The 19497-nt window shown below is 33.6% G+C and overlaps 1 protein-coding gene across 1 annotated transcript; it reads right to left on the bottom strand.

Moving 5' to 3' along the window:
• Window positions 1-935: 935 nt before the first annotated feature.
• On the bottom strand, window positions 936-8243 carry LOC149544888 (uncharacterized). The gene is made up of 4 exons (XM_089795440.1): window positions 7108-8243; window positions 4913-5343; window positions 2985-3407; window positions 936-1375 (listed from the first exon to the last, which is right to left on the bottom strand). The coding sequence occupies exons 1-4, from the start codon at window positions 7757-7759 to the stop codon at window positions 1055-1057; spliced, it is 1827 nt and encodes a 608-aa protein (XP_089651566.1). The 5' UTR covers window positions 7760-8243; the 3' UTR covers window positions 936-1054.
• Window positions 8244-19497: the final 11254 nt, after the last annotated feature.

Here is a 19497-nt window from a genome sequence, read left to right as displayed (position 1 = left end):
CCTGATTGGGTATCCAATTTGAGAACGGATATTCGATTTGAGAACGGGTATCTGACTTGAGAACATGTATCTAATTTGAGAATGGGTATCCAATTTATGTTCCCAAATTATGGTGCCAAATCCAAATGTAAAGGGAGTAGGGACTAATTTTTAAGATAAATATTGATTTTTATTTACCAAACTCAAAGGGGGGACCAATTATTATATATATTTACTAAAATTTATTATATAGTATTATATAATTATTATTATTTATTATATAATTATTTATATATAGTTATTACTTATTATATAATTATATATCATATATATTTTTAATATATATTATATATATTACTAACCTAAGTTAATAAACTATATGATGATGTATGTTCCTAGGGGTCCCCCTAGGGACATACATGTCTTCCAATGAGTCTGAATGGGTCATGGGATACCCTAATTATATATCATATATATTATTATTATATATTATATATATCAATAACCTAAGTTAATAAACTATATGATGATATATGTTCCTGCGGGTCTCACTAGGGACATACATGTGTTCCAATGAGTCCAAATGGGTCATGGGATACCCTATGACCCATTTTGATCCATTATATAACAACATATCTTCCTAAAGGTCAAAGGAACAAGTGAGTGAAGAATGTATAATAAAATATGATCTCAACCTTAAATATTCAGTTATGCTTATGGATTCTATTTGTGATTACACAATTGAATCGAGAAGCATAATTGAATTAGTGTCATATAGATTGTAGAAATCTTCTTGTTCTTAATATAAAATATGATATCAACCTTCAACTAAATCATACCATTTATTACAAGCAAATCACAAATTGGGTATCAAATGAAAAAAAATTGTAATATTGAGCAAGAGGGAAAAAAAAAACAGGAAAACCAACGAACTTACAAAGAAGCAGCACAAAATAGAGAGCACGAGCCTAATATTGTTTTCATGATAGATTAACTTCAAACAAAAAGAGAGCAGCATGAATTAGCGCTGTTTACTTTTAACTTCAAAGAAAAAGAGCAATATGAAATAGCATTGTTACAGATCCGGTTGGTAGTGGAAGCCTGCCTTATGGACATTGCGTTTGGCAGAGTCAATGACTAGAGGGCTCACTATGAAGGGTGTGCTACTTCCCAATATGCACACCAACACTGCCAACCAGAGGCACTTTGGGGCAACCACCAGATATATTGCAGTCACAAAGGTGACCACCATCCCTCCCAAGGCCACCCAAAGTATTCTCAGACCCCACCCCACTGCCCCTGCTAAAAGCCCAGGAACCCCTGGTACTGCCCACACCAATATCAAGGCCACTATCATGGAGCTGCACATGGCCACTGTGTCTGATATAACAAATACCTGATACATCAAATCAAACATCAGATCAATTAAACGGATGCTTGATATCAGCTTATCAAACTGGTCAATCTTGTAAACAAGTAATGGTTGATGCAAAACACATTCAGCATAAGTTTCTGGATTTGATTGTATAGTAATTTTTTAACATAAGTTTCTGGATTTGATTGTATAGTAATTTTTTAACATAATGTTTCCGATTATATTCTGTGATCCATCATCAGCATGCAATAAAGTGCAAGAATAACAAAATTAATAACATTAGAAAAAAAACACTACTACACAGAAGACATTCAGAATCAAAATGAAAATAATTCTAAGGAGTTTTCTGACAGGGTGCAGGGATGGGGTTTCAAGGGACCAAGGGTTTGCAAACAGTTAGGGCACGGTGGGAGGATGGCGGCATAGTGGTGATGCGGACAACACTATTATATAAATTGAAATCTTTAAGACAAAATTTACAATATAGCATCTTAATGAATGTCTCATGAAAGACAAACTAGTTTTCACAATTAAAGATTGCAGTTAGTATATTATAGTACATTAGTATATGATAGTACGTGACACATAACAAGCAACCTGGCAGAGGTTATAAAAGAGGTAGTATTGTGGGGGATATTTCCTTAAGTGTAGGAAACATTTCCGAAATGGAACTTTGAGGATGGCCAGGGGACAGTGGGAGGATGGCGGCATAGTAGTAATGGAGGTGATAATGTAGTATTGTGGGGAACATTTTTCTAAGTGTAGGAAACATTTTCGAAACGGAACTTTGAGGATGGTCAGGGAACAGTGGGAGGATGGTGGCATAGTAGTAATGGAGGTGATAATGTAGTATTGTGGGGGACATTTTCCTAAGTGTAGGAAACATTTCCAAAATGGTATGTGAGGATGGTCAGGGGCAGTCAGAGGATGGCAGAATAGTAGTGATGGAGGTGATACTGTTATATAAATTGACTTGAGTTGAAATATTTAAGACAAAATCTATGATATAACATTTTTATATGCTAACTGTAACAGATTTCTACAAACCAGGTTATTATATTCATGCTTCTGGGTAAAGATTGTGTCTGAGTTCATCTCATCCTGATTATGGTTCATTGAGTATAATCCAAAACATTAATGTTGATTAATTCACACACAATCTTACCCAAAAGCATGAATAGAATTTTTATATGTATTTCATAAATGAAAAACTAGTTTTTCCAATTAAAGACTACAATCAGTATGTAATAACATGTGCCAATTAGCAAACAATCTGATGGAAGTGGCAGCATTAATAATGTTATGAGGGAATGTTTTTGATAAGAAAAGTAACAAGAGGATGCTGGCCTGACCCAGAAGTAGTGTATTAACCACAACAAGCACAATTATAACAAAGAAGAGAAACCCATTTTTTACCTCTATCAAAAATATAATACGAACCAAAGTGCTTCAAAGTATTCAAACTATTTAAACTAATAGAAAATAAGTCTTTGTTACGAGCAAATGGTGCCCTCCCCAAATGAATGAGTTTTCCTTTTTGGTGAGGGAGGTGGGGGTTGCATCCTTGTGGAACAATTAAAAAAACAAAATTTGACCCCTAAGGGGTGTTTCAAATCATCTCAACACATACCTTAAAAACTATACGGTTTATCATCACTGCTGTTCCCTCCTCCTCCTTGCCATCAGGACCCTGATGAAGTCCACCAGGCACTGTGAATGCTGCTGCAAATGTGACTGTGGCAATGAGGGCTGCTACAACAGAAAGAGTTTCTGCCATTTTTTGAAGAGATTTGTCTGCAGAATTAGATTTAGAAGCGAGTTTATTATCTTGGGTGGTGGGGAATGTTTTATTCTCCTTCAGATCTTCATCCAAGTGTTCACCATGTGTGCAACCGGCATCTCTCAGTGTTTTCCAGACGGAGAGTTGTGCAAATGAATGGCCTCCTTTGATCTGCGTTATGTCCAACGCAGTGTGACCTGCTTTATTGACTGCCTTGAGATTGAGATTCAATGCTGCCATGGGTGGAGATGGGGATAGCAGCAAGGTTACGATCTGCAATCAGAAACAAAATAATACATCAACATCAATGCTTACTGAATGATAGATAGTTTCCCATAATTGTATTTACACTCTGAAACATGCATTTTTATATGCTTTTAAAGGTATTTTCACATTTTTAAGAGTCCATATTATGACTCAGCCTAAAAGTTTTCAATGCAAGATGCAATAGAATTCCGAAAAGCAGTATTCACTAATCTGGCATGTTTAAATGTTGGTTATTGAGTAAGGAGAACCAAATGGGTGCTTCCTCTAGCATCAGAATTATTTGCATTTTTCCATTTGTCATTTTCTTTTCAAGGTGGTTTGCAAAATGTCTTCTATTGATAAATAAGAGATATTTTTCTTACAGTAGGTCAAATTGTAATATTGCTATCAGAATTCAATTGTGTAATTTTTGATTCTATTTATTGATCTATGTTTCATGAGTTGTAGTTCACACGAACCCATCTCTAATGAGAATGAATGGAGCCCTTATCACTCATTGGAAGTGATGTTCAAAGAGGTGAAGCACTGTGACTTCCCGGGAGGTCACCCATCTGAGTACTACTTTGTTAAGTGTTCCGTTCATTCTCATGATAAATGAGTTCATGTGAACCACTACTCATGAAACATGGGTCAATAAGTTTGACTCAAAAACTACACAGTTGAATCTTGATAGCAATATCACAATTTGACTTGCTATGGAAAAATATCTTCTAGTTATCAATTGATGAGCTTAAGCGGCTTTCCAATGAATGGTTCATAAGGCACAACACTTGGTGAAGGTTTTGCAAATGGGGTTGCAAGCAGAGTGAGTTTAACCATGGAGGAAACTACATAGTTAAGTGCGCCCAAGCTAGAGTAGTACTGGGATGGGTGACCTCCCAAAAAGTCCCAGCATTTCACCTCTTTGAACATCACCTAGGTCCAATGAGTGCTAACTGATAGCAATATCACAACATTTCTTCTAATTAGCAATATCACAGCATGTCTTCTAATTAGTCCAAAAACAATAGAGAAAGTTTTCTAACAATGCTGACATGAAATATATATAAAGTGTCAAAATCCAAGAGATGTACAATATGTTATGATCATTCTAATAGAAAAGTTCATATTATATATTTCTTTAACGTTTGTCTTTAATTACTTAACCATTTATATCATACATTTCTTTGCTCTATTTATAAACAGTAAAAACATTTTCTTGACTTATAGTATTAGATTTTAACATCTCATATTACTCTTCTAGATTGACTGAGATGTCTTAAAAACTTTTAATAGAAGAATCAAGAATTTTTTTGCTTCCTCTCGGATTTCTAGAAGATGTTTCAATGACTTAAAGGTATAAGCATTTTGTCTAAAGACAATTACATAGCTTCTTCCCATATATCTTGAAGATGTTTAATTGAGATCAGTAGAATTTATCACTCTTCATTGCATTTAGTTTCAAACACCAAGAACAAAGATTCATCTGGACATCTATGGTAGCAGATCAGCAGAAAAAAAAACAAACAAACCTCTAATGAGTCTTTTATGGTGGCTAAATGCAATGGTGTGTTCCCTTTATTATCTGGCTCATTAATCAGTTCAGACATCTCCATCCTCTTTTTTTTCAGCAAATATCTGACTACTTTGGGTTGTTCACTTCCCACTGCCAAGTGCAGAATGTTTCGTTTATGCTTTTGGTCACTCAGTTCAATACAGTCTGGCCTGCAGTTCAGTATCTCCTGAAGTATTGAAGCATGCCCTTTTTCTGCTGCAATATGAATAGGAGCCATTCCCTTCACATTGAATTTATAACAGGCAGAAGAATCCACTTTCAGCAGCTCTTGGACCATTTCTAGATGCTCGTCTTCCATAGATATTGCTAAGTGAAATGGAGTGCTGCCGAATTTGTCTGATGATTTAGCCAATTTTGGTAGCTCTTGTAGCAAATAAGCTGCCACATCTGCAAGGAATGGAAGTACTGTCAAAAAGAAAGCAGAAAGAATTGGAATTTTATATTAAGAGACTCTCAGAATGCACGGTCTGTGTAACGTCGCTAAAATATACGAATCTTATAAATTTGCCAGTCTGTAATATTGGTATAAGGGGCAAAGAGATTCTTATAGATCCCAAAGATAAAAGAATATATAGTTAGTGATAAAATAAGGAGGGAAATCTTAAGATGATGATATTGCTATTAAGATTTAATTGTATTTTTAATTTCAACAATTTAATTCTTATGAGAATGATTAGTACACTTAATATTCATTATATCTAGGTGATACTTGCAGAGGTGAAGTATTTAGTCTTCTCAAGAGGCCATTCATTCTAATACTACTCCAACACAAACATGCTTAACAATAGAATTTCTCCAAGATTAAACTCACTCAGCTGACTACCCATTTCACAAAAACCTTCAACAAGTGTTAAATCGTATGAATCATTCATAATTCAAAACTTTATCAGCATCAACAATACTTTAAGTAGGGCTAGAAGACTTACCTACAGGTGCTACATCATTTAGCTATAAGGGCTATGTTGAGCATAATCTCAAAGCTATCATCAACAACAGTATGCGGCCCCAGATTTTATTGAACATAATGTAAAAGTAGTAATCTGTAACCATTGCCCAAGAAAACTATTATATTTAAAACAAATGAACGGAGGATAAGCCTGGTGAGGCATGATATTGTTCTAGGTTAACAATGAGGAATACCCTGCCTATCATGAATTCTTCTTATGGTATATGCACAAGATGAGATTATGTGTAATGAATCTAACGATTAGTATTCTGGACTCCGTCTTCATAAGTTCACATTGGTTTTACAAACCTTCTTGTCAATTGGTAAATTCTGGTATATGCATAAGATGAGACTGTGTAATGATTAGTATTCTGAACTCAGTTATACAATCCTTCTTGTCAATCTGTTTTTCCTCTTGCAAAAGGGTATTTACTGTACAGAGGCCTACTTTGAATCTAATAGGGGAATGCTGGATAATTGGAAATGTTTGAAAATGTTTGAAAATGTAGAGTATGCAAGTTTTATAGTGTTATATAAAAACATTGCTCTCGTCTTATAGATAGGTGTGTAGGGTCAATGGATACAGGGCAACTTACATGCAGCTGTATTAAGTGTTAAATAGTGGAAGAACTGATATTTTCATTGAAAAGGGGTGCATATAAGTTGCATCGTAGACAGTGCCTGACATGGTCTTGCTTTAATTTATTTAAGATTGTACTCGACGTTGCTTGCCATAAGTTTGTTGTGTATAGACTGTACAATATCTTATGGACTTACATACAGATATAAATAGATCAAAAGAGAAAAACACAACATCCACAAAGGATACAAATGAATGAGGAAAAAAATCTAGAGATCTAACAATGGTGAAAAGAAAGTTGTAAAATGCAAGGGTTCTTATAGTGCAGTAATGAATTTTACATAGGCATGGCATATGAGTTGGCTTGAGGTTATGGGTAGTTCCTTATGGTCTCAGATTCAAATCTCTACTAGAATTAAGAAGTGAGACATCTTATGGGCGGCTGATCTCACCCAAAAGTGAGACATCTTATGGGCGGCTGATCTCACCCATAGGCACAGGGACACCTCATGTTTCTAAGTTCAAAATATGGTAGTGATACAGATTTAGGGAATGCCCATTTACTGTTCTTATAACATTGTCGAATTGTAGATGATACAGATTTGGGGAATACCGTGTGACTTACCTTTGTGGCCTTCAAGTAAAGCTGCATGAAGAATTGTTTTGTTGTCAAGACTACGTTCTAGAGTTAAAGAAGTTGCACTCTTTAGAAGTTGCATAACCACCTTCAGATGTCCCTCCTCACAAGCCTTGTACAGAGGTGACTCCCCATTCTGGTTCACAACACTGGTTGCATCCTCATTGCTTTTCAACAAAACACTTACCACATTTCCATGACCACCTTTGGCAGCTTCATGTAGTGCAGTATTTTTCTCAGCATTTTGAAAGTTGGTAAGATCTTCAATCTCTGTTGTCTGAAATCTCTCCAAATCCTTGTCAGCCAAGAGTTCTTCTTCTGTTTTGTTATCATTCAACAATTCCTTCACAACATCAGCATAACCCCTTCTAGCAGCCTCGTGCAATGCAGTATCCCCCTTACAATTGGTCATCTTCAGAAGCCCTGGCTCCAATCGAAGAAGCTCCTTTACAAAATTAGCATGCCCTCTCTTGGCTGCAATGTGGAGCACAGTATTTCCATGAGGTGTAATGTCCTTCACAATCTCATGATCTTTGTAGTGCAGATTTTTCAGGTTTCCAGCATCTCCTTCTAAGGCACACACATACAATTTCCCGTCCATGGCACTGGCTACTGGAGGGATTGGCATTTCATGTCCCATCGTCACACAAACAAATCTCAGGTCCTACAGACCAAGTTGTGTAAAAGAAGAATGATAAATATAGGTAAGAACCTACAATACAACTGGGTTACTCAAACTTTTATATATTCTCAGCCATTAGCACTCCCAACTAATAAATAGTTTTCCAAAAGGACATATATAGCTTGATAGGTATTAATCTCAGCAAAAACCAACACAGGTTGTCATTTAAATGCTCAGTACTTCCAAACTGTTAAAAACATCATTTCTTCACCGAGATCAGATAATCAGATATGGCACACTTTTGATTGTCATGGCATTCTAAATTCAAAGATGTAAAGATCATTGATTTCAGAACAATAATGTACATGAGATTTTTACAGTCCATTAGATTGAAAGGAACTTCTGGTTTGATCAAGGTTTGAGATCCATTTTACAAATAAATGACTTGATTTACAATTTACAGGTGAACCACCTGATAATCATCTCTGTCCCACACAAAAAGAAGAAATAATTATATTTTGAATATATTCATATTCTCATGATTACTTTTGATCTAGAAATTCATGTCGGTTCTTTTCCTTTCCTTTTTTTTTTGCATGTAGTCGACATTCTGAGATTTCTTTTACTTGGTGGAGCCAATTATTTCACTTTTGTAGATCTGATACATTCTTTATATTATTCTTCCCGCCTACCTCCAAATTATATGTTTTTAAGCCGCTAAACTCTATATAAAATGGCACTGGAAAACATTTTCAAATCTGTAAAATATACTTTTTAAATCTGATTGTTTTTCAATTTAACAATAGTAGAAAATTGACGAATACAGAGCTTGGCAGCTTCCCATTACTGGAGTGTCAAGGCTCTTAGAGGGTAAGCAACTTATATACTTTACCAAGATTCGTTAACAAATAATGCAGGAAACAATGCAAATACAAGGTTACGTTGTTTCCTCTCTCTTTGTATTTTTTGTAAAGTGTTCATCATGATGGTAGATGATAGCTGATTTTGGAGTTTTTTTTAGGGTCTAGTTTATCGGTTCCGAAGGCCATAAGCACTCCTACCCCACACGTCCTGAATATCATCACCTTCCAAAAAAATCAAAGTATTGATTCTTTTTAAATTAATTATTTTTAAATATACTGATTGTTGTGGTCATGATGTAGTGGTCACTGGATAATGTGGATTGTAGTTATGGTAAGTATTGATTCTTTTTAAATTAATTATTTTTAAATATACTGATCGTTGTGGTCATGATGTAGTGGTCACTGGATAATGTGGATTGTAGTTTTGGTAAAATGGACAATATGTTTTTTTACCAAGTGTGTGGGTTGGTGTATAGAATCAGTGTATCAATAATGGGTTCTTAGAAGTCTTCAATTGCTAGTAACATTGAGCTTTTCCCTAATGTCAATGAATTCTTTATTACTTTTGTTTTTTTCTTTTCTTTGTTGACCATAAATTGGTGTTGAGCAAGTGGTAGGCTTGGGTTGTTCACTCTCTAGTCCAAACCTTGGATAGTCTCTTTCAACCCTCATATTACATCACTCAATGTGTATATAGTGTCGGTTCATCGTCCTAATCTCCCCATTCATTTTTTAGGAGAATTCTTCTTTTGGGACTATTGATAGCTTTATCAACTACTACTTGAAGGTTGATGATACCACTTTCTCCATGGGTCTTTTTACTTTTGCACCCACTTTGATCCATATTGACATCTCCATACCTCTTCTTGGGGATGTGTTTCTCATGGATGGGGATTGGCCATAGACTTAGTCGTTTGAGTATGAAGATCTCCCCTTTCAATGTTGTTGGTGTTTCTTTGGTCATCAGGTCATGGATTATTCTCTCTCACATCATGAATGCATCGTTGCTTGGTAGAAGGACACTAATGGTCACAATCTAACTACCTTGGCTTTTGACTCTTCTTCTAATGACTCTTTATAGGTTGATGATAGTTCCTGTAGTGCCTGCCCCTAGTTCGCATTTTTGTTATCATTGTCAAATTCCTTAAGCTGATTTTATGCATTGATTAGTTTTAGAGATACTGGATTTATAATATTATGATATTATTTCATGTCTTGAATTACAAATGTATCGGTTATTATTGCTTAATTGATTTCATTCATGTGTTGTTAATGATATTTTGATGATCCTAGTTAGTAAATGTGGTTTCTTTCATAAAAATGTTAACATGATGTCTTTAATGATGATTATGTTGTATTGATAGAGATGCATTATTATATGTACGCATTTGATGTTAGACTTGTGATTTTTACAATACTTACCCCATACTTGCATGTGTATGGTGCGCGTGTTTATTTTATCTTTCTGTCTGAAGTGTTTGATGTGGTTAAGGGAGGGAGTCGTAGTCACCTGCTAGTCGGGATCTACACGATGAACCACTCCCCGCCATTGTCTGTTTAGTTTAGATATATTATATACATGTACATGCTCGTCTTTTATGCAGGATGCAGGTACCGGGCATCGATTTCCCTGAATTGCAAGGATGAGCGTGCCCTATTACAAATACTCAAATGGTGAGAATGGGAAGATAATGATCAGGTCCAATCCTAGCCATAAGCCTATAATACTTGTCCTGCAAGGAGGACTCGTAACAGACTATCTACCCTTTTTAAACCCGTGAGTATTTTATGCGTATATTGTTTTGTGAGTCTTTGAGGTATTTCTATTAATTAAGTCTAATTAATAGATTAAAATAATAATTTAATTTAATGGAGAATTATTATGATATTATGAATATTTAATTATATTTAATTAATTGAGAAATTAATTAAATATAAAGAATTAAATTGAAGATAAAAGTTTTAAGATTAAATTTAGAACATGATAATATTTATTTAATTTAATAATAATATATTTAGAGTTCATTTTTAAATAAATGCTAAATATTATTGTTATTTAAGTTAATAAATATTTATCAAATTAAACGTTCTAAATATATTAAAAAGTTAAATAAAGTTTAAATTTAGAACGTGATTATATTTATTTAATTTAACAATAATATATTTAGAGTGCATTTTTAAATAAATGCTAAATATTATTGTTATTTAAGTTAATAAATATCTTATCAATTAAGTTTCTAAAAAAATGAAATTTAAAGTGAAAAGATATTTAATTATTATAAGGATTATAGTTCGCATGATTTATGCAAGAGTTGAAAATAAAAGAAATTAATTTAAAAGATAAAATATGTGAACTTGATTAAGATATTAAAGTTTGCATGAGATTAAAGTTGTAAATTTATTAAAGTAAAGTGGAAAGATTAAATAAAGCAATTTAATAATTCACTTAAAGTGCATGAAGGCTTAATAAAAGAATATTTTAATTTAAAAAGGAAATTAATTGTGCATGAATGAATTAATTAAATAAAATTATTATAATTTTAGACTGGTGGTGATAGAAACCCTAAAGGGTAATTAGATTTTATATTAGAGGGATTTGAGGGTTCATTTTGGGGAGAGAGTTTTTCAGACACAGGTTTTCAAGGCACACACAAGTTTTTTGGAGAGCAACTAGAAAGGTTTGGAAAAGAAGGAATTTTTCGTAGCTTGAAGGATATTTTTGCAGTAGAAATCTTTGTCCAGCTATTAGAGTTTTAGCATCAGTACGAAGTAGGGTTTTGAAATCCTGTGAATGCAATTTTAATTGGAAATATCTGTTTGCTTCGTGATTGTTGGGTGATTGAAATTATGTTTATCATGTCGATTGTTTCAAGATTTGATTGGTTAAAATTAGTTTCTCATTTATTATACAGAAGAATCATAGAGGAAATTAATTAAATCACGTAGGGTTTAAAGGAAAAGAAAGATTTAAAATTAGATATTTGAAATTTGATAGGTCAGACTTAGTTTTCTTGTCGGGGTAATAATGTAAATATTATATATATAATTATAGAATTATTGAAATGTATTCCATAAATTGTAAATAAAATAAAAATTATAAATTTATAAAAGAATTCTTAAATTTCACATATAATAATACATAATTCATATTAATTTTTAAAAGTACATTTTTAAAAAAAATATATAACAATAAAGAAATTTATTATTAAATACGGGGGGGGCGGATTTTACCCACCCCTACCCCCGTACCTGCTACCGACATTACGGCCGCGGCAGCCAGTACCGCTGTTGCTGCAGGCAGCAGTTGTACTGCTGCTGCGCGCAGCAGGGTACCCTGCTGTCGCAGGTACCAAGCCGGCGGGCCTTTAAACACGTCATTTGATTTGTATTTTTCATTTTTTATAAATTTTAATACATTTTAAAATTTATTTAATTTAAATGGTAATAAATTATATTATAAATTAATAACATTTTGTGTTATTCAATTTTATAATTATTTATTAATAATTTTACTTTTAATTTTTATAAATGTTTTATAATTAAATAAAATTTAAATAATTTTATTAATTATTCATTTAATCTAATTAAATTTGATTTAATTAGGATCTATTAACGATAAGAATTAATTAATGAAGTTATTAATTTATCATATTTAATAATATTGATTTTATTAAAATTATGGTTATTTTATTTAAAATCAATGAACTGTTATTTTCTTTTTATAACCAAAATGGAATAAAACGATTATTTCTAGATTATTCTACTAGGAAATGATTTTTCTTATGATGGTAATTTTACATATTTAAGTCGAATAAATGAATGAATTATTGGGTGGAATAAACCGAAAATCTCCTACACTTGAAACGTACATTGAACACAAAACTGAACTTTATGTTTGACTTTATTGTGTATTATCAAATCAAACCAAACTATGAAATTGTATTGTTTTCTATGTATTGTCTTTACTTGTGGATTTTGGGGTTGACCTAGTTTGACTAGTCTAGGATGTACACCAGAGGCTTTGTCAGATTTCTTTTATACCATTTATGTGGCTGGATGTCATGATGTGTTTTGTGATTTATTTTGGAGATTATGTTTATGAGGTTTATCTTTGTGGAGCAATTATGTGTATTTGGGGTTGCCATCTTATTTTCGGGTTGCCTGTTAAGGAACCAAGTTTGTTCTTTATGAGTGTTGTGGTATGGGACACAACTGTGGATTTATGTGATTAGGAGAGGTTGTCTAGGTACATGACTTGGGAGTGGCTTGCATAGGGGTCCGGGACCCAAAGTGGTCAATACCAGGGTAACCTAATGCAAGTTATGTAATAAGTGATAATCTAGTAAGTAAAATCTATGGGGGGAAAACACACTAAAAAGATAAGTTAGAGATATTTGATCTACCCATGCCTTTAGTGCTTGTATAGACTAAGGATGGGAATGAGATGAGTGCCTCATCTTCTGGAGAGGGCTTTCTAGTTTCCATATGTGTGATGTTGAGAGTCTGGGGTTCATAGTAACCAGTCCAGGGTAACTCAACGCTTGAGGGTCCGGGGTCTATTAAGAGATCAGTCCAAGTTAACTCAAGCAGCCATGTGATGACACTCCCTAGTATGTAGCCTGAGTCTCCTCTGTAGATTTGTGTACCTCTGGTGGTGTACTTATTGTTGGATGTGTTTATTGTGGTTATTACTTTCATTGAGGATGATTGGTGATTCATGGATGTTGTACTTTTGACATGTGGCTTTTGACTTGAGATGATTATCTTTCGTTGACTTTATCTTATGATCTTGGTATTTGGTTTATACTTGGTTTGTGTATGATGTTTGGTTATGTGGTGTCAGTATTGGATTGAGTGTTCTTACTTTTGGATTATTTTATCTTCTTGAGTAGTATGTGTTACCTTTGAGATAGTTTTGGCTAGTAGGTATTCCATGCCTAGGAATGTTTTATGTTTGATAGCCGTTTGTGGATCGTTCATTATCTTCCCTGCACGGTGGGAGTGGAAACCTGACTAGGTAACCACGTGGTTGGGAGGTAGTGCCTTCTTACCATTTGGGTTTCCCTTCACATTGCTAGCTGTTGGATGTTCATTGCAGGAGATGTACCTTGATCATTCTTATTTCTTATCTCAGAGACTTCTTTTCAGATGATGTATATATGTTATCATGTATTCTGATGTATTGTATCTTTTCTCACATACCCTGTGACATGTGCAGTGGATGTTATTGATTGGATGTACTTTCATTGTATTGTTTATACTTATGCATTTACTTATGCGATTAGGTATCTGTTATTTCTTTATGATCTTGAGACATTGTACTTGGAACTTAAACTAATTAATTTAAAAATTATTAAATGTGACTCAACGTAAAGGAATCCTTGAGGAATTGAAACTGTATCTGTAATTGCAAATGTGTATTTGATATGTATGTTCTTATTGCTTCCGCATTAATGTTATCTTGATGTTGTTTAAACTTCAAAAAAAAAAATAGTTCAGTAAACATTGTAACATGTTAGGTTTATTTCTCTTGGGTTCCCGAGCGGGGCGTTACAGTTCCTCCCACCTGGGATGATATTTTTCCTTTTATTACTAGTATGTCCTCAAGCCTTGTAGATCCTACACCTCTTGTTGTTGGTGCGGCCTCCTATAGATACCTAGATTCTTCTCCAACTATTGCTCCTATTCTGCTACACCTTTTGGTTGATGATGTGTTTCTCAGGCAACACTTTGTTCCTTGCATTAACAATCTCACCAATGGGTTTCCCCCATGGGGGGTTCACTTAGTGAACCTAAAACATAACACACACATTTGTGGTATACTAAATAATTTGCCTATTTTGATAAAATATTGCCTCAAATTCCTTTTTCATCAACCCTCTCCAATACCCACCTAATACCCCCCACACCCATTTTCCTATGAAACCCCCCACCCTTCACCCCAAAAAATCCTTCATTCTCCCTATTTAGGCAATAAATTACTCACTTTTTGCCCATTTTAAACCTCGTAATATGAATGCAGATGATATTGTATTGTCCCTTCAATGAAGACCTCATATTTCCTTTACTTACTTCCCCTTGTGATGGTGCTCCTAATAATAATAATACTCCCTTTTTATCACCCCCTCCAATATCCACCTAATACCCCCACACCTATTTTCCTATAAAAACCCCACCCTTCACCTTAAAAAATTCCTCCTCCCCCTATTTAGGCAGTATATTGCCCCCTTTTTTGCCCATTGTAAACCCCACAATATGAATGAACGTGATATTGTATTGCCCCTTCAGTGAAGATCTCATATTTTCTCTACTTACTTCCCCTTTTGAAGTTGCTCCTAATGATAATACTTCTTGGGCGCTAGGTGTTTGTCAGTGGAAGAATGGTCTTTCTTTCTCTTCTTCCCAAACTACTCCCCAAGTTGTGGGTGAAATTTCTACCCACTCTTTATGTAAGTTAGTACTATTCTTCTAGCGTGTTGTAAGTGGTTTGTATTGGTCTTTGTCATTAATGATCTATTCTTGACTAGTTGTAAGTAACCTATTTGACTTATCTTTGTATGGTGTCAACACCCTTGTTTTGCTATTATACTAAAAAAAATCAAATATAATTTTTTTACTTAAATAAAAAAATTTATTGAATGGTATCACACTCTATGAGTTTATGATATCAAAATGTGAGAAAAAGAATTATACATTTTAGGTGGTTTGGATTATGAGTACCCCAATAATTTAGGATACATTGATCGCATAAAATGTGCTTCCAAGATGCAACAATATCATCTTTATCGTGACAAATTCTAGGAAAAACACTTTTGACTCCCTTGACATCTTGCATGTTGTTGCTCCTTTTTTCTTAAGGCAATGTAAATTTCCTTAAGGTTTTAGGTGAGATTTTTATTTCTTTTAAACCCTCGATGAAGATGTAGTTATACTCTATCAGGGATAACTTTAAGAAACCTCTCCCAAAAAAAAATGCCTAAAATGCTAGTGAATCCAACATTTTGTGGGTGAGAAAATTTTAATATTGAGGGCGATTATTTTGTTCCATGTAGGGAAATAAAATATTATATGTTAGCATTTTTTTCCTTGCCCTAACAGAAAGCATTTTAAATGTGGTGAATTAAAAAAATTTCTTATTGATAGATAAATAAATGATGGCTATTTTTTTCCTTGCCAAAAATGAGATTGTAATGTCAAAGGTGAATTACTTGTTTTGTAGGAAAACAAATAATAATGGTCTTGGCTAATCTTTATAGGAAAACTGAAAAATTGTTTAATCTAAAAGCAAATTTGTAAGTGTATTGGGCTAATGACCTTTTAAGGCTTTATGGTTGCCAACTGTACTGACTATTGACTAGTGTACTATCTATTATTAATAACGTTAGTGTCACCAGTAGTAATTACCAACTTGGCTACCATCACTTTCATATCATTAATATGTTAGTTTTATCAACCATTGATTAATTAGAGATCAATTACAAAAGATGTATTTCGGGGTCATTTGCTTGAAAAGACCTAGAGCCGTATGAAATTATCTAAAATAGAGACACAAAGGCAAGTTTTGCACGGAAACCATTAATTGGAATGTAGTGAACATCACATCAAGATTAAAATCATAAATGCAGTAGTGACAGTTACAATTATTAGATTCCATTTACAACCACCTTGGCAAGTACTCTAAATATCTAACATTAATGTGAGTACATTTCCCACACTTTCAAATTAATAGGAATATGAAAAAAAGGATATGAAAGATCATGAATGCTGAACAATTTAATGCAACTTCCATTTAAGAGTCTCTTCAACTCCTCTTTCGTTATCATTTTCAAATTCTCGAATCTCAATTCTGTTTGCAGAGTTTCTTAGTTTGTAGAGTATCTTAGAATCTTAGGGTTGTAATTGTCATGGATACACCAATTCAATTGAAATGCACCACAATGGGTCTACAAAAGCCCTTTTTGACCTGAGTATGCCCTAGTCATGGCTTGCAAGGAAGATGTCATAGGTCCTTTTATCCACTATGCTTTGTTCATGGTTCTTGGCCATCAATTCTTAAGAAACGAGAAGAGGTATCACGTATCCACAGATATTACCTCTCGCTGTCTCACATCTCTTCTTGACCTTGGAGGAAATAAAGTAGACATTTTAATGCTTTTGCGTAACATTTTTAACGAAACATTTTTAGAAGACGATGTCAAAATTATTGTATTGGCTAAGTAGTTATCGCAGTCAAGCATTGGCATCCCTTTTGCAAATGTAGCAGAGAAGTGTTGGGAGCAAGGCATAGGGAGCATTGTACAGGAGCATCCCTTCCTACTCGACATGAATGAGGAGCAACTCTGAAGGGATTTTTTGTGAAAGTAGTTCTTGTTGGACGATGTCAGTGATATCGACTTCACATGGTTGTATGAGTTCAATGACATTATCATATCTAAGAGATTCCTAATAGAGGGGTTTGGAGACCTTTCTGATTGAAGGCTTCAAGCCCTTACCCTAGTGATACTTCCTGTTCCCTAGTTCCTTATTCCCTATTCCTATTTCCTTGACCCAAAAAATGTTTTTAAGATTTATTTTTCTTTAGATTGGGCCTTGCCCTTGAATGTAAATTACAAAATAGTAAAATCAAGCTAATTTAATCGGCTATTTTGAATATATATGCTATGAATCTATACATTGTACAATCTCAAATATAATCAATGAAAACAATAGTTTGTGGCTTCTCAAATCATTGTAGTTGTTAGTCTACAGATTTGTTTTTGGTTTCTCAATGCATTGTTCAAATGTTATCCTACAAGTTTGTTATAAAAAATTAATTGTTACAAAGTTAGAAATAAAAAAAGGGTTTCAACAATCCCTTTATAGTTTCATATTTGATTAATGATTTATAGTAAAAAATTATTCAATTGAAATTATCCAATGAAAATTTGTAATATGTATATGTATGTCCTTTAAATCTCAAAACCTTTAAAATTTGATAATATATAAATGCAGGGGCTAGGGCCATACAAGTTAATAGTTATAATAATTATAACTATTATTAATTTATTTAAAAATATTAAATAAAATAAAAAATTACTTTGTTAAAGTTAAACTTATGATACATGTAACATCATGATTCATGAATCATGAACTGTGATTCCTGAATCCTAATCATGCAATTTAAATTGTATAAATAACATTGAAATTTGATTTTAAAATAAAAATTTCAAATTATAACTTATATATAAATGTTTATATAAAAATATTGAATATTAATTAATTTATTCATTACTTCCTATTTTCAAATCTAAATTTATTTAAATATCATGATCATGATCATAATATTTTTAATTTTTTATCATATTTTGAATTAGATGAAAAATGTCATGATTATTTATATTTAAATTAAATTATCACTTATCATTATCAAGCTGAAGCTGTGAGGCCTCACCCCAATCTGTTATAGCTTAGACGTTTTGTGTACATTTTGTTATCCGAGACCTCGATATGCTGACAGATTTAGATAGATAATAGATTTGTCTCATCTATGGAATTGATACTATCATAGTGTTCTACTTTATTATGTGTATAAAGAACCTGTTATTGCATGGGAAGTACTCGAACATGTTTGGAGTAGTTTTATGATATGATGCTATTAGATTTTGATGCAATGTAAAATGTTAATTTCTAGTGTATGGAAGAATACTAGTTTGATTATGATGCTTATGACATGCAACTTTTGATATCTTAATACTTCTAGTGAAAATATTGGTAGATTAGGAAAGGATGTTTAACCTGAATTATGTTGATATAGGTTATTGTTAATTGCATTTATATTACGTATGCTTATTTGACTCCTTGGACTACTGATGCTCAAGTTTGATGTGCAGGAAGTGGAACCATGGAAACTTTACGGGGAAACAAGGCATAGACACATGTTTAATGACTCTGCCAAGGTGAATCTTTGTAAGATTCGTAAACCTCGTTGTGATGTGTTTATTTCGTGAACGTGTGATGCATGTGTGTGGTATGGTTTTCATGTAAAGATTTGAATGTGTGATGGAAAGTGTTTTAGTGCTTTTGTGTGTGTCACTTGACACTTATATTTGTCATGGGAAATGACATGTTAATTGTCAATGGATCATATGGCCACCTTGCTCCGTGTTATATACCACAATTAAGGAACCGAATTACCTTTGGAAAAGAAAATTGAAATTTGTATTATCTAGCTTTAGGAAGGTCATGAAGTAATTCTAAGGCCCAATGTGATTAAAATTAACCTTACCCATGTTAGTACTATAGGTTAGGGGGTTATTAATGACCTTAATGGTGTCTAGTGGACTTAGGAGACCCCATGAAAATGACATTCTTGATTGAGTCCGAATTAGAGGGTTATAAATAGAGGTTTGGCTAAACATTGAAACTTACTTGACAACTCTCTACTTTAGAGATGAATAGGAATTGAAGGAAGGGAAGGGAGCTCTACTGCAAGTAGTCATTGCCGTGCTTGGAGGAAGGTTGGTAACATGATCCATGAAGTCTCCTTATTTTGCATGTAGAATAGAAAGGGTGTTTCATTTCATTGTGGATTCATGGTGTCTTGTGGTGTATTTGTGAAGGGATCTTGTGTTACTTTGTATGTGGTTAGTGTTGTGTGAATCTTCTTGTGTTGTGGTTCATGTTATATGTGTTGTGAATTGGGTGTGAGGCATCACTCACCCTTGGGAGGGAAGAGATGCCTGGGGTGAAGGGGTTAGTTGGGCTCACACATGGAGTTGAGGAGTTCTCCCTTGTGTGGAGATGGTTATATATGTTTCATGGTATGAAAATTGTATTGCTCTTTTGCATCTTGGGAGGTATAAGGTGGTATAAAGAAGGGATGATGTGAATTGCCTCGAAAGGGCATTGTGATAT

This window comes from Cupressus sempervirens, chromosome 8 (genome assembly GCF_028749045.1).
Source record: "Cupressus sempervirens isolate cs-2001-9-10 chromosome 8, ASM2874904v1, whole genome shotgun sequence".
Taxonomy (NCBI): Eukaryota; Viridiplantae; Streptophyta; class Pinopsida; order Cupressales; family Cupressaceae; genus Cupressus; species Cupressus sempervirens.
This window is presented reverse-complemented; position numbering and strand designations above follow the sequence as displayed.